The 16,649-nt window shown below is 47.1% G+C and overlaps 1 protein-coding gene across 2 annotated transcripts in view; it reads left to right on the top strand.

The window, feature by feature from the left end:
- Positions 1–411: 411 nt before the first annotated feature.
- pigk (phosphatidylinositol glycan anchor biosynthesis, class K) overlaps positions 412–16,649 on the top strand; it is a 165,485-nt gene continuing 149,247 nt past the window's right edge. The window contains exon 1 of one of the 2 annotated variants that reach the window (XM_078218940.1): positions 412–549. In XM_078218940.1, the coding sequence (XP_078075066.1) occupies positions 442–549 (108 nt within the window). In that variant the 5' untranslated portion in view covers positions 412–441. The remainder of the gene's footprint in view (positions 550–16,649) is intronic. The other variant, XM_078218941.1, reaches the window with a different exon arrangement.

The raw sequence follows: 16,649 nt of genomic DNA, 5'->3' as shown, positions 1-16,649 counted from the left end.
AGCCTACTTGTGACAATAAATTTAAGCTGGCCATTGGCATCAACCTCAATGTGGATTGGGCCATGTGAGCAGAGGCGGTCTACTTAAGAAAACTGGCTGCCCACTGAAGCTGCTCAGCGTCATCTCCTGTTTCTATGACAACCTGATGGGTAGGTCAGGTTGGGGCAACAGTCAGACCCTTTGAGATCTGTACTTGGGCCATGCAAAAAACTATTGTCTCATTAAAGCTTCGTTATAAATAATTGGTGGATTCGCAACACAGATGCAGTAAAGAAGTTGCATTGTTAATATTGTGCTGTAGACAATCCAGTGGCATTGATGTGAAATGTGATTGCTGCAGAGTGGAATGAGTGGAGGGGGGTTGACCTGCAGCCGGAATCTTTGTTCGGGGGCTGGTGGCGACCGGACGTTTGCAGAGGGTCGGTTCTACTTCCGGCCAAGATGGCGGCCCCCAGAGCCGGTTGGAGGCCGCTGCTCTGTCTGTGTAACCTGGGGATCGTTTGGAGTCTTCTAGCCTACCCCGGCGCTTCGGAGGCGGAAGGAGAGCAGGTGAGGAGGCGCCGCAGCGGCTTAGCTCTCGCCGAAAGGCCGGCGGTTCCCGGGCCGGGCAGGCAGGGCCTGTAATAGAGTGCGAGGTCCTGGTCCTGGGGCTGGGCGAGTGAGGCAGGCTCCGGCTGCTCTCAGCCTGGCCCAGAGAGGGGCTGGACCGTCATTTAACCTCGAGGTGGAGACAATGTTGACCATTCCCCCGGTTACTGGGGAGATGGCAGGTGTTGGTGATGCACTCTGTAGGTGAATAGCCCACACACAGTATTGCTTGTGTCAGTCTCTGTTTAGAGAGAAACATCTGCATTCCGCCAACATTTCTGAGTGTGATGGACAATATGACAGGGACCAGATAATCAGATTTTGTGATGTTGACTGAAGGATTGATATTGGCCAGGACACTGGGGACAACAATCTCCTCCCTGTCCCGTGCGCTGTTCATCGAAATAGCGCCACAGAATCTTTTACATCTACCTGAGCAGATAGATGTGGTTTCGGTTTAACGTCTCATCTGAAAGTCAATGCAGTCCCCCCTCAGTACTGCACCAAGGCGTGAACAATGCCCAGTCCACCACGCAAACCAACCTCCCATCCATCAAGGACCCAACGCACTCTGGACATTCTGTCTTCCACTTTCTACCATCGGGAAAAAGATACAAAAGTCTGAGGTTACGTACCAACCGACTCCAGATGCTCCAGTTGCTTCCTACACTCTAAAGATGTGTGCATTAGGTTGATTAGCCATGCTAAATTGACCGTAGTGTCAGGGGGATTAGCAGGGTAAATAAGTGGGGTTACGGGGATAGGGTCTGGGTGGGATTGTAGTTGGTGTAGACTCGATGGGCTGAATGGCCTCCTTCTGCACTGTAGGGATTCTACGATTCTATGATGACTCAAGAACAGCTTTTTCCCCGCTGCCATCAGATTTTTTAATGGACCTATCTTATATTAAGTTGATCTTCCTCTGCCCCCCCAGCTATAATACTACATTCTGCATTCTCTCCTCCTATGAACGGTATGCTTTGTCAGTATAATGCACAAGAAACAATACTTTATGTATTAGTATGCTAATACATGTGACAATAAATCAAATCAAAGGAGTGTCAACCTTGTCTCAAACCCTGCACCTGGGATGGAACCCAGAACCTTGTGATTTTGGTGGTGGGGAAGAGAGAGAGGGAAGGAGGCTGCAAACAATTGAGTCACAGCTCACAGACATGGAGAATGATGAGAACGCCTGATAGGAGCAATAAACAGAATTGGATTTATTTCCCCAAATGTGACATTGGTTCTGAAGAGGTTAGTTATCACAAAGCAAGATTAGGCAAATCTGTGTGAGGAACTGGGCACAGGTTTTACCAGAAATGAACAGAATAGAATACAGTTTAGTGTAACAAGTGAAAGTGAATTATATCTCAGGACTCTTTTATTGTTTCATCCCTACCTTGATAATGTGAATGAAAAATGTAGAATTCTTTAAGGGCTTGACGGTAGATGGATGTTTTCCATGACTGGAGAGTCTAGAACTGGGGAGCATAGTCTCAGAGTAAGGATCCAATTATTTAGGACCAAGATGAGAAATTTTGCTAAAAGAATTGTGGAACTTAGGAAATTTTTATCCCAGAGAGCTGTGGATGGATGGTTATTGAGTATAATTAATACAGAAATTGGGTACGAATAGGAACAGTGCAAGAAACTGGAGAGCCATGATTTAACTGAATGGTGGAGCAGGCTCAAGGGACAAAGTGGCCTACTCTTCCTATTTCTTACGTTCTTAAAACATGCTTAGATTCTTCATCCTTCCATGGGATGGGGTGTCACTGGCAAGGCCAGCTTTTGTTGCCCATTCTTAGTTGCTCCTGAATTAATTGGCTTGCTCGGTCATTTCAGAGGGCATTTCAGAGTCAACTACATTGATGTGGACCTGGAGCTACATGTAGGCCAGATTGGGGAAAGGTGGCAGATTTCCTTCTCTAAACGCCTTGTTTTGGACCTCCCTAAATCACCTGACTAATTATGCAGTTGTATAAAGCTCTGGTTAGACCCCATCTGGAGGACTACATCGAGTTTTGGCCGCTGCACCTGAGAAAGGATATGATGGGTACAGCACAGATTCATCAGAGTGATGCTCAGACTAAAAGAATTAAATGATGAGGATTTAAATTAGGTGACACGAAGCCTGTGTTTTAAAAGCCTGAAGGAGGAAGGGAAGATCTGGGGACCAATAGAGAAAATGCTGGAAAATCTCAGCAGGCCTGACAGCATCTGTAAGGAGAGAAAAGAGCTGACGTTTCGTATCCAGATGACCCTTTGTCAAAGCTTGATCTGGGGAGTTGGGATGAAATTTCTCACCAACTGGCTGTGGTATTTTAGAAACCAATGAGATAAGGTGGGAGAGAGGTAGTTTGACCTTTCAACACATCCGGGATGTGGGGAAGAGATGGAGTGCAGAATAGTAATTTTTATTCAAATTGTGGGATGTGAACATTGCTGGTGAGTTCAGCATTTATTTCAATCCTTAATTGTCCTTGAGAAGGTGATGGTGAGCCTCCTTCTTGAACCACTGCAGTCCATGTGGAGTAGGTACACCCACGGTGCTGTTAGGGGGGGAGTTCCAGGGTTTTGACCCAGCGGCAGTGAAGGAACGGTGATATATTTCCAAGTCAAGATGGTGAAGGGAGGGGAATTTGCAGGTGGTGGTGTTCCCATGAGTTGCCGTCCTTGTTCTTCTAGGTTGTAGAGAGGAAAGGTTTGCGGTTTCCAGAAGCTGTCATATTTGAGTGTTTAACAGCTGCTTTGAAGCACATCAAACCAACAAGAATAAATGGAAAATTTAAAAGTGCCTCCTAAACTGATTGGTACATTTAATAAAGGATGGTATGGTGGCAGAGTGGTTCACACCGCTTCCTCAGAGCCCCAGGACCTGGGTTCAATTCCAGCCTTGGGTGACTGTGTGGAATCTGCACGTTCTCCCCATACCTGCGTGGGTTTCCTCTGGGTGATCTGGTTTCCTCCCACAGTCCAAAGATGTGCAAGTTAGGTGGACTGGCCATGTTAAATTAACCCTTCATGTCCCAAGGTGAACCAGATGGGTTATTGCAACAGTTGATAGTTGTTGACGGTACCATTACTGCAGCCAGCTTTATATTCCAGATTTATTAATTGAATTTAAATTCCAAGGTGACATTTGAACCCCTGTCCCTAGATCATTCACCTGGGCTTCTGGATTACTCGGTCAGTTTAGATGCACCGTAGAAAGCATTCTTTCTGGTTGTGTCACAGCTTGGTATGGCTCCTGCTCTGCCCAGGACCGCAAGAAACTACAAAGGGTCATGAAGGTAGCCCAGTCCATCACACAAACCCAGCCTCCCATCCATTGACTCTGTCTACACTTCCCACTGCCTTGGCAAAACAGCCAGCATAATTAAGGACCCTACGCACCCCGGACACACACTCTTCCACCTTTTTCCGTTGGGAAAAAGATACAAAAGTCTGAGGTCACGTACCAACCGACTGAAGAACAGCTTCTTCCCTGCTGCCGTCAGACTTTTGAATGGATTTATCTTGCATTAAGTTGCTCTTTCTCGACACCCTAGCTATGACTGTAACACTACATTCTGCACTCTCTCCTTTCCATCTCTATGAACGGTATGCTTTGTATAGTGCGGAAGAAACAATACTTTTCACTATATACTTAGACATGTGACAATAAATCAAATCAAAGTCAGTGAAATGAAGAAAATCATCAACTTCAGGAAGCGTAGTGGAGAACATGCCCCTGTCTACATCAACGGTGAAGAAGTGGAAATGGTCGAGAGCTTCCAGGTTTTTGGGTGTCCAGATCGCCAACAAACTGTCCTGGTTCCCCCATGCTGACGCTATAATTAGCAAAACTTACTAAGGAAATTTGGCCTGTCCACTACGATTCTCACCAATGTTTACAGATGCAACATAGAAAACACCCTTTCCAGATGTACCACAGTTTGGTATAGCTCCTGCTCTGCCCAAGACCGCAAAAACCTACAAAAGGTTGTGAACATAGCCCAGTCCATCACGCAAACCAGCCTCCCATCCAATGATTCCATCTACACTTATTTATAAATTATTATAAATAAACTAAAGTTTATTTATTTAAAGTTTATTTATTAGTGTCAGAAGTAGGCTTACATTAACACTGCAATGAAGTTACTATGAAAATCCCCTAGTCGCCACACTCTGGCACCTGTTCGGGTACACTGAGGGAGAATTTAGCATGGCCAATGCATCTATCCAGCACGTCTTTCCAGTCTGTGAGAATACTTCATTGTGATTGGTTGCTTACCATACTTATTGGCATCACTGCTGCCAGATGCTTGTGGATCTCCTCGACTTGGCGCCAGATTTCAATTGTCGTGGAGAGAGTGGTGATGCATCCTTTGGAAATCGCTTTGAAGACAGTGGCGCTTGTGCCGCTACAGTGCTGAGTACAAAATCTGGCCATTGTGTTGTTAGTGCAGGAACCCCTTTGCTCTGGAATTTCCCTTCTAAAACTTTCTCCACTGTATATTTCTCCTTTTGAAATAGATTGACAATTCCCCTTTCAAAGGTATTATTGACTTTGCTTCCATTGCCTTTCAAGTTTCTACCAAAGGTATTTTCTTATAAGTGGCAGAATCATAGAATCCTTACAGTATAGAAGGAGGCCATTCGGCCCATCAAGTCTGGACTGACCACAATCTCACCCAGGCCCCATTCCCACAATCCCTCATATTCCCCCTGACACTAGGGTTAATTTAGCATGGCCAATCAACCTAAACTGCACATCTTTCAGACTGTGGGAGGAAACCGGAGCACCCAGAGGAAACCCACGCAGACACTGGGAGAACGTGCAAACTCCACACAGACAGTGACCCCAGGCCGGAATTGAACCCGGGTCCCTGGTGCTGTGAGGTAGCAGTGCTAACCACTGTGCCACCGTGCCGCCAGGCAAAAGCACTTTCTGATCAGTATAGCTGTTTTATTTCAAATTCATTCATGGGATGTCGGCGTCGCTGGCGAGGCCAGCATTTACTGCTTTTGAGAAGGTGGTGCTGAGTTGCTTTCTTGACCTGTGGATTGCTGTACCATTTCAGAGGGCTGTTAAGAATCAAGCACATATCTGAGAGTCTGGAGGTTTAGGTCAGGCCAGGTAACGATGACAAAGCTGCAGACTAAGCCAGTTGCAACATTGCCAACACTTACAATAATCAAAGGTTTAAAATTCTCAGCTGTAGAAATATTATCTGGAAAGGAAGAATGTGCAGGGTTACAGAAAGAAGGTGGGGAAATGGTACTGTGTAATTGCTCATTTGGAGAGACTGGGCCAGATGGCTGCCTCCTGTGCTGTAACAGTTCATGCCCCTGTCGACATCAAAGGGGATGAAGTAGAAATGGTTGAGAGCTTCAGCACTGCATACTGAATTATGTTCTGAGCGCAGAGTAATTAGACAGAGGCTCTGAAAGACAATTCCCCAAACATGTCTTTTTCATTTGTCATCTCTACTTTGCATCTTTCCGTTTGTGTCTAACAGGGTGAAAGATGCCAGTGGTACATATTGCTGCCATTTTGTTATAGGAGCTAGTGCCAACTTCCAGTAGATCAGTCGGTAAAACATGCTGTATCCATTGTAGAGGGAGCTTTACTCGTTATCTAGCCACACTTCACTTCGGAGTGCATGATGGGACAGTGAAGGGAGAGCTTTACTCTGTTTCTAACTCATACTGTAACTGCTCTGCGAGTGTTTATCCAGCTGACTGGGGCAACACTTGCCTGGCTCCCTTCTTATCTATCTACTTGTAGTCAGAGAACCGCTAGCAAAGGCTTCTCTTTCTTCTCCCCCACCGTTACCTCTGATGTCCTCCCAGGATCTACCCTTGGATCTTTCCCTCTCCTGTTTCTCATCCACGGGTTGCTACTCAGCGACATTATCTGAAAATACATGGTCAGTTTCCACATCTTCAAGTCACATTTGAACCACACAAATGCCAGGCAATGGCCGTCTCCAACAAGAGAAGATCTAATCATCACCCTTTGATATGCAATGGCATTACCATCGCTCAATCCCCCACTATCAACATCCAGGGCATTACCATTGACCAGAAACTGAACTGGACTAGCGCTATAAATACTGTGGCTACAACAGCAGGTCAGAGATTGGGAATTCTGTAGCAAGTAAGAACAAAGAACAAAGAACAGTACAGCACAGGAAACAGGCCCTTCGGCCCTCCAAGCCTGTGCCGCTCCTTGGTCCAACTAGACCAATCGTTTGTATCCCTCCATTCCCAGGCTGCTCATGTGACTATCCAGGTAAGTCTTAAATGATGTCAGCATGCCTGCCTCCACCACCCTACTTGGCAGCGCATTCCAGGCCCCCACCACCCTCTGTGTAAAAAACGTCCCTCTGATATCTGAGTTATACTTCGCCCCTCTCACCTTGAGCCCGTGACCCCTCGTGATCGTCACCTCCGACCTGGGAAAAAGCTTCCCACTGTTCACCCTATCTATACCCTTCATAATCTTGTACATCTCTATTAGAACTCCCCTCATTCTCCATCTTTCGAAGGAGAACACCCCAGTCTACCCAATCTCTCCTCATAGCTAAGACCCTCCATACCAGGCAACATCCTGGTAAACCTTCTCTGCACTCTCTCTAACGCCTCCACGTCCTTCTGGTAGTGCGGCGACCAGAACTGGACGCAGTACTCCAAATGTGGCCTAACCAGCGTTCTATACAGCTGCATCATCAGACTCCAGCTTTTATACTCTATACCCCGTCCTATAAAGGCAAGCATACCATATGCCTTCTTCACCACCTTCTCCACCTGTGTTGCCACCTTCAAGGATTTGTGGACTTGCACACCTAGGTCCCTCTGTGTTTCTATACTCCTGATGACTCTGCCATTTATTGCATAACTCCTCCCTACATTATTTCTTCCAAAATGCATCACTTCGCATTTATCCGGATTAAACTCCATCTGCCACCTCTCCGCCCAATTTTCCAGCCTATCTGTACCCTGCTGTATTGCCCGACAATGCTCTTCGCTATCCGCAATTCCAGCCATCTTCGTGTCATCCACAAACTTGCTGATTACACCAGTTACACCTTCTTCCAAATCATTTATATATATCACAAATAGCAGAGGTCCCAGTACAGAGCCCTGCGGAACACCACTGGTCACAGACCTCCAGCCGGAAAAAGAACTTTCGACCACTACCCTCTGTCTCCTATGGCCAAGCCAGTTCTCCACCCATCTAGCCACTTCTCCTTGTATCCCATGAGCCTTATCCTTCTTAACCAACCTGCCATGTGGGACTTTGTCAAATGCTTTACTGAAATCCATATAGACGACATCCACGGCCCTTCCTTCATCAACCGTTTTTGTCACTTCCTCAAAAAATTCCACCAAATTTGTAAGGCACGACCTCCCTCTTACAGTAATTCACCTCCTGACCCCCTCAAAGATTGTCTGTCCATCAACAAGACACAAGTCAGGAGTGTGATGGAATATTCTCCACCTGCCTGGATGAGTGCAGCTCCAACAACACCCAAGAAGCTCGACACCGTCCAGGATGTTGATCGTGGGTAATGCCATTGAATGTCACAGGGAGTTGGTTAGATTCTCTCCTTTTGGGGATGGTCTTTGCCTGCTGCTTGTGTGACGTGAATGTTCCTTTGCCACCTGTCAGTGTAAATGTGAATGCTGAGCCGGTCTTGCTGCGTATGGGCACGGGCTGCTTATTATGTTAATGTAATATACACAAGAAGAACAAAGAAGGCTGGAAAAACTCAGCAGGTCTGGCAGCAGCTGTGGAGAGAAACAGAGTTTCAGGTCGATGACCTGAAGACATAACAGGCCGCAAGATGAAGGGATGTAAAATTGCCAGCTCCAACGCACCCCTCCCTGAGGAACTCAATGCAGTCTACGCCCGTTTTGAGCAAGAGGTCAGCGAGAGCATGCCCTCCACCCTGGAAGCCTCGGATGAACCTGTATCTGAGGTTACCATTGCAGGTGTCAGAGCAACTTTCTCAAAGGTCGACCCATGGAAAGCGACTGGCCCGGATGTGGTACCCGGACGAGTACTCAGATCCTGCGCGGATCAGCTGGCGGGGGTAGTCACAGACATCTTCAACCTCTCTCTCCAACAGTTGGAGGTCCCTATCTGCTTCAAGAAGACAATCGTCATCCCAGTACCAAAGAAAAGCCAAGCAGCGTGCCTTAATGACTATCGGCCGGTGGCTCTGACATCCATCATTATGAAGTGCTTCGAAAGGTTAATCATGGCACGAATCAATTCCAGCCTTTCAGGCTGCATGGATCCACTACAGTTTGCCTATGCTGCAACAAGTCCACAGCAGACACCATCTCCCTGGCCTTGCACTCAATCCTGGATTGAGGAACACCTAGATAACAAAGACACCTCCTATTTATTGACTACAGCTCAGCCTTCAACACCATTATTCCTACGAAACTCATCTCCAAACTCCGTGGCCTGGGCCTCGGCTCCTCTCTCTGCGACTGGATCCTGAACTTCCTAACACACAGGCCACAATCAGTAAGGATAGGCAACAACACCTCCATGATCATCCTCAACACCAGTGCCCCACAAAGCTGTGTTCTCAGCCCTCTACTATACTCCTTATACACCTATGACTGTGGTCAAATTCCCCTCCAATTCGATTTTCAAGTTTGCTGACGACACCACCATAGTGCGTCGGATCTCAAACAGTGACGAGACAGAGAACAGGAATGAGATAGAGAATCTGGTGAACTGGTGCGGCAACAATAATCTCTCCCTCAATGTCAACAAAATGAAGGAGATTGTCATCGACTTCAGGAAGCGTAAAGGAGAACATGCCCCTGTCTACATCAATGGGGATGAAGTAGAAAGGGTCAAGAGCTTCAAGCTTTTAGGTGTCCAGATCACCAACAACCTGTCCTGGTCCCCCCCATGCTGACACTATAGTTAAGAAAGCCCAACAATGCCTCTACTTTCTCAGAAGACTAAGGAAATTTGGTATGTCAGCTACGACTCTCACCAACTCTTACAGATGCACCATAGAAAGCATTCTTTCTGGTTGTATCACAGCTTGGTATGGCTCCTGCTCTGCCCAAGACCCCAAGAAACTAAAAAAGGTCGTGAATGTAGCTCAATCCATCACGCAAAACAGCCTCCAGACTTTCTACACTTCCCGCTGCCTCTGCAAAGCAGCCAGCATAATTAAGGACCCCACGCACCCTGGACATTCTCTCTTCCACCTTCTTCCATCGGGATAAAGATGCAAAAGTCTGAGGTCACGTACCAACCGACTCAAGAACAGCTTCTTCCCTGCTGCTGTCAGACTTTTGAATGGACTTGCCTTGCATTAAGTTGATCTTTCTCTACACCCTAGCTATGACTGTAACACTATATTCTGCACTCTCTTGTTTCCTCCTTTATGAACGGTGTGCTTTGTCTATATAGCGCACAGGAAACAATACTTTTCACTGTATACTAATACACGTGACAATAATAAATCAAATCAAACCACCCTCCAGGATGTTGATCGTGGGGGATTCAGCAATGGTAATGCCATTGAATGTCACGGGGAGTTGGTTAGATTCTCTCTTTTTGGAGATGGTCTTTGCCTGGTACTTGTGTGACGTGAATGCCACTTGGCAGTGCAAATCTGAATGCTGAGTTGGTCTTGCTGCATATAGACATGGGCTGTTAACTTAATATACACCATAGGAACAAAGTAGGCTGGTACGATAGTGACATTTAAGGGGCAACTAAACGAATACATGAATAGGATGGGAATGAAAGGATATGGACTCTAAGTGCATACGGTTTTAGTTTAGGCAGACATCATGATCGGCGCAGGCTTGGAGGGCCGAAGGGCCTGTTCCTGTGCTGTACTGTTCTTTGTTCAGGTCGATGATCTTTCATCAGAACCCAGCAATTGGTTGGGCTGAAGGACGTGAGTGAAGAAGTTAGATTGTTAATGACAGTTTTACTGGTGCTACCTCACAGATGGAAGTTCATAGGTGGTGTTGTGGATAGTTTGGAGGGATGTCAGAAGTTGCAGCGAGACATAGATAGAATGCAAGACTGGGCGGAGAAGTGGCAGATGGACTTCAACCCGGATAAGTGTGTAGTGATCCATTTTGGCAGATCCAATGGGATGGAGCAGCAGTATAAAATGAAGGGTACCATTCTTAGCAGTGTAGAGGATCAGAAGGACCTTGGGGTCCGGGTCCATAGGACTCTTAAATCGGCCTCGCAGGTGGAGGATGCGGTCAAGAAGGCGTATGGCGTACTAGCCTTCATTAATCGAGGGATTGAGTTTAGGAGTCGGGAGATAATGCTGCAGCTTTATAGGACCCTGGTTAGACCCCACTTGGAGTACTGCGCGCAGTTCTGGTCACCTCATTACAGGAAAGATGTTGAAGCCATTGAAAGGGTGCAGAGGAGATTTACAAGGATGTTGCCTGGATTGGGGGGCATGCCTTATGAGGATAGGTTGAGGGAGCTTGGTCTCTTCTCCCTGGAGAGACGAAGGATGAGAGGTGACCTGATAGAGGTTTACAAGATGTTGAGGGGTCTGGATAGGGTGGACTCTCAGAGGCTATTTCCAAGGGCTGAAATGGTTGCTACGAGAGGACACAGGTTTAAGGTGCTGGGGGGTAGGTACAGGGGGGATGTCAGGGGTAAGTTTTTCACTCAGGGGGTGGTGGGTGAGTGGAATCGGCTGACGTCGGTGGTGGTGGAGGCAAACTCGTTGGGGTCTTTTAAGAGACTTCTGGATGAGTACATGGGATTTAATGGGATTGAGGGCTATAGATAGGCCTAGAGGTGGGGATGTGATCGGCGCAACTTGTGGGCCGAAGGGCCTGTTTGTGCTGTGGCTTTCTATGTTCTATAACTCGTAGTGTTTGTACTTACAATTCCAAAACTTCTCAACCAGTCCCTAACCACCAAGCTACATTAATAATGAGGCTGTGAAGGCAGGGATGTGTATTTATTCAGGATATTCTTACATCCTTGGAACATTCCAGAGCGAGTAACAGCCAGCAATGTGTTGTAATGTCGGAAAATATGATCAGCAATTGGTGAACATCAAAGATTGTACAGACAGAGGAGATGTGTGGCCAGTTAATTTGTTTTGATGCAGGTTAAGGGGAATGTTGGTCACAACACCGGGGCGGCCTCCCAATCCCTTCACAATCTTTTACATTTTACCCCATCACACAGAAGGGGGCCTCAGTTTAAAGTCTTAGCTGAGCGACAGCACTCCTGACAGTGCAGCACTCTCTCAGTACTGCACTCGAGTATCAGCCAAGGTTACGCGCTCAGGTCCTGGAGTGAAATGCAACCAAAAGACCCCAGCTATCACAATTCTGTACACACACCTGTGTACAGTTCTGGTCACCCTATTTATAGAAAGGATATTATTAAACTAGAAAGAGTGCAGAAAAGATTTACTAGGATGCTATCGGGACTTGATGGATTGAGTTATAAGGAGAGGCTGGATAGACTGGGACTTTTTTCTCTGGAGCGCAGGAGGCTGAGGGGTGATCTTATAGAGGTCTTTAAAATAATAAGGGGCACAGATCAGCTAGATAGTCAATATCTTTTCCCAAAGGTAGAGGAGTCTAAAACTAGAGGGCATAGGTTTAAGGTGAGAGGGGAGAGATACATAAGTGTTCAGGGGCAATTTTTTCACACAGAGGGTGGTGAGTGTCTGGAACAAGCTGCCAGAGGTAGTAGTAGAGGCGGGTACAATTTTGTCTTTTAAAAAGCATTTAGACAGTTACATTGGTACGATGGGTATAGAGGGATATGGGCCAAATGCAGGCAATTGGGATTAGCTTAGGTGTTTAAAAAAAGGGCGGCATGGACAAGTTGGGCCGAAGGGCCTGTTTCCATGCTGTACACTTCCATGACCCTGTGACTCTATAATTCATAGAATCCCTGCAGTGCTCAAGGAGGCCATTTGGTCCATCGAGTCTGCACCGACGCTCTGACCATGTATCTTACCCAGGCCCTTTCCCCATAACACCACACATTTACCATGGTTAGTTATTAAACCTACTCATCTTGGGACACTAATTTCACTATGGCCAATCCACCTAACCTGCGCGTCTTTGGACTGTGGGAGGAAACCGGAGCACCCGGAGAAAACCCACGTAGACACGGAAAGAATGTCCAAGTACAGTCACCCGAGGCCAGAATCGAACCTGGCTCCCTGGCGCTGTGAGGCAGCAGTGCTAACCACTGTGCCACCCACTGTTGATGGGATTGCAACTGCAAAACATAAGAGAGAAAAATCAATGTTTTGAAATGTTCCCAGGCAGACTGCAGGCCCAGAAGAATATTTACCACCCAGGGATTGTATCGTTGCCTCTCGATGTTGGGGCTGGTTCGATCACATTTTTATTAAATCAGTGCGGTTGAGAAACATCTCTGCCACAGTGCAGAACTGACAGGTGTAACTGGCTGCTTTAGACCTGTTAAGCCAGGCACATTGCAGACACAGAACTAGACAGCACAGCAATTACTTACACATACGCTCACTTTAACATTGCAAAACACTCAAAACACTGAAGTTTTATCGGGTAAAACTGAAGCTAAGCCAAGGGGGGGGGCACTAATGTTTGGTCAAAGAGGTGATTTTTAGGAGAGAGAGGTAAGAGACAGAGAGATTCAGAAAGAGAACTCCAGCTCTCTGTCTTGGCAACTCATGATAGGCTTGCACCTAGGATTCAATCAAGAAAGCATTAAAACAGGAACCTCAATTTGTGTGTTGATAAGGAAAAGGAAGCAAGCCTTGCATTTATATAGCACCTATCATGACCAGACATCTCCAAGTGTCAATCAAGTCCCTTTGACAGACAGTCGCTGTTGTCAAATAGATTCCAAAAACGCAACCTGTAAAATAATTAGAGTCTCTGCGACTAGATGTATTAAGTCTCAGCATTTTCTCTCAAATGAGATTCTGAATTTAATTTCAGGAGGAGATTCATATCCCAGTTGATCCACGACCTCATTAGCAATGGTGCCAATTTGATTAACTCCTGGCAGCTGGGCTCTCTCCACTAGTTACTGCAGATTGCTTAATCCTTCTCTGCAAATCCAATTAGGGTCCTTTATCATTCATCTGCAGAGATACACTCTTTAACAAGTAAATTATTTAAAAACTTTTCATTTTTTTCTGTCCCTGAATGATTTTACATTAGAATCTCTACGGTGCAGTAGGAGCCATTCAGCCCACTGAGTCTGTACTGACCCTCCAGAACATCCTACCCAGGCCCTATCCCTGCAACCCCACGTACTTACCCCACTAATCCCCCTATCCTACACATGTTATCCAATTAAACCACTTGGGAGGAGGAGGGGGACTATAATGGAACAATAAAAACCATCTCACATTGTTTTTATTGTTAATGAGGCAGTGGCGTAACGGTATTTTCACTGGACTAGTAACCTGGGGACCCGGGTTCAAATCTCACCACGGCAGGTGGTGAAATTTGAATTCAATTTTTAAAATCTGGAATTAAGAATCTACTGATGACCATGGAACCATTGTCGATTGTTGGAAAAACCCATCTGGTTCACTGATGTCCTTTAGGGAAGGAAATCTGCCGTCCTTACCTGGTCTGGCCTACAAACCAAAGTAGAACGTACAGGGTAAATGGTAGGACTCTGAAGAGTGCAGTTGAACAGAGGGATCTGGGAATACAGGTACAGAATTCCCTAAAAGTGACGTCACAGGTGGATAGAGTCGTAAAGAGTGCCTTTGGTACATTGGCCTTTATAAATCGGAGTATCGAGTATAAAAGTTGGAGTGTTATGGTAAGGTTATATAAGGCATTGGTGAGGCCGAATTTGGAGTATTGTGTACAGTTTTGGTCACCTAGTTACAGGAAGGATGTAAATAAGATTGAAAGAGTGCAGAGAAGGTTCACAAGGATGTTGCCGGGACTTGAGAAGCTGAGTTACAGAGAGAGATTGCATAGGTTGGGACTTTATTCCCTGGAGCGTAGAAGATTGAGGGGAGATTTGATAGAGGTGTATAAGATTTTGATGGGTATAGATAGAGTGAATGCAAGCAGGCTTTTTCCGCTGAGGCTAGGGGAGAAAAAAACCAGAGGGCATGGGTCAAGGGTGAAAGGAGAAAAGTTTAAAGGGAATATTAGGGGGGGCTTCTTCACGCAGAGAGTGGTGGGAGTGTGGAATGAGCTGCCGGATAAAGTGGTAAATGCGGGGTCACTTTTAACATTTAAGAAAAACTTGGACGGGTTCATGGATGAGAGGGGTGTGGAGAGATATGGTCCAAGTGCAGGTCAGTGGGACTAGGCTTAAAATGGTTCGGCACAGACAAGAGGGGCCAAAAGGCCTGTTTCTGAGCTGTAATTTTCTATGGTTCTATGTGGCTCCAGAGCCACAGCAATGTGGTTGACTTTTATATGCCCTTTGAAATGGTCTCGCAAGACATTCAGCTGAAGGGCAATAAATGCTGCCCCAACCAGTGACATCCCATGAATGAATTTAAAAAATATAACATTGCTGTCAAGTTCACCCATTTTGTGGTCTTCTGTAGCTTTGGGAGGTCAATTTGTTTTAGCAATTACAGTTCTGTAAGAGCATTGAGTGCAATTATTCTCGAGAGGTTTTCTTCTCCCACTCAATGAAGCAAGATAGAAGGGCCGAATAGCTCACTGCTGCTGCTCAATCCCATGTTTCTGGTTCTATCACTGATCTTAAAGCAAATTCTCGCTCTGCCTGTGTGTGTGTCTCGCTCTGCCTGTGTGTGTGTGTCTCGCTCTGCCTGTGTGTGTGTCTCTCGCTCCGCCTGTGTGTGTGTGTCTCGCTCTGCCTGTGTGTGTGTGTGTGTCTCGCTCTGCCTGTGTGTGTGTGTCTCTCGCTCCGCCTGTGTGTGTGTGTCTCGCTCTGCCTGTGTGTGTGTGTGTGTGTCTCGCTCTGCCTGTGTGTGTGTGTGTGTCTCACTCTGCCTGTGTGTGTGTGTGTGTGTCTCGCTCTGCCTGTGTGTGTGTGTGTGTCTCGCTCTGCCTGTGTGTGTGTGTGTGTGTCTCGCTCTGCCTGTGTGTGTGTCTCGCTCTGCCTGTGTGTGTGTCTCGCTCTGCCTGTGTGTGTGTGTCTCGCTCTGCCTGTGTGTGTGTGTGTGTGTCTCGCTCTGCCTGTGTGTGTGTGTGTGTGTCTCGCTCTGCCTGTGTGTGTGTGTGTGTCTCGCTCTGCCTGTGTGTGTGTGTCTGTCTCGCTCTGCCTGTGTGTGTGTGTGTGTGTGTCTCGCTCTGCCTGTGTGTGTGTGTGTGTGTCTCGCTCTGCCTGTGTGTGTGTGTGTGTGTGTCTCGCTCTGCCTGTGTGTGTGTGTGTGTGTCTCGCTCTGCCTGTGTGTGTGTGTGTGTGTCTCGCTCTGCCTGTGTGTGTGTGTGTGTGTCTCGCTCTGCCTGTGTGTGTGTGTGTCTCGCTCTGCCTGTGTGTGTGTGTGTGTGTCTCGCTCTGCCTGTGTGTGTGTGTGTGTGTCTCGCTCTGCCTGTGTGTGTGTGTGTGTGTCTCGCTCTGCCTGTGTGTGTGTGTGTGTGTGTCTCGCTCTGCCTGTGTGTGAGTGTGTGTGTGTGTCTCGCTCTGCCTGTGTGTGTGTGTGTGTGTGTCTCGCTCTGCCTGTGTGTGTGTGTGTGTGTCTCGCTCTGCCTGTGTGTGTGTGTGTGTGTCTCGCTCTGCCTGTGTGTGTGTGTGTGTGTGTCTCGCTCTGCCTGTGTGTGTGTGTGTGTGTGTCTCGCTCTGCCTGTGTGTGTGTGTGTGTGTGTCTCGCTCTGCCTGTGTGTGTGTGTGTGTGTGTCTCGCTCTGCCTGTGTGTGTGTGTGTGTGTCTCGCTCTGCCTGTGTGTGTGTGTGTGTGTGTGTGTGTGTGTGTCTCGCTCTGCCTGTGTGTGTGTGTCTCGCTCTGCCTGTGTGTGTGTGTGTGTGTGTCTCGCTCTGCCTGTGTGTGTGTGTGTGTGTGTCTCGCTCTGCCTGTGTGTGTGTGTGTGTGTGTCTCGCTCTGCCTGTGTGTGTGTGTGTGTGTCTCGCTCTGCCTGTGTGTG

The sequence above is a fragment of the Mustelus asterias genome, chromosome 8, assembly GCF_964213995.1.
Source record: "Mustelus asterias chromosome 8, sMusAst1.hap1.1, whole genome shotgun sequence".
Classification (NCBI taxonomy): Eukaryota; Metazoa; Chordata; class Chondrichthyes; order Carcharhiniformes; family Triakidae; genus Mustelus; species Mustelus asterias.
Note: the sequence above shows the minus strand (reverse complement) of the source record. Positions and strands in the feature narration are given on the sequence as shown.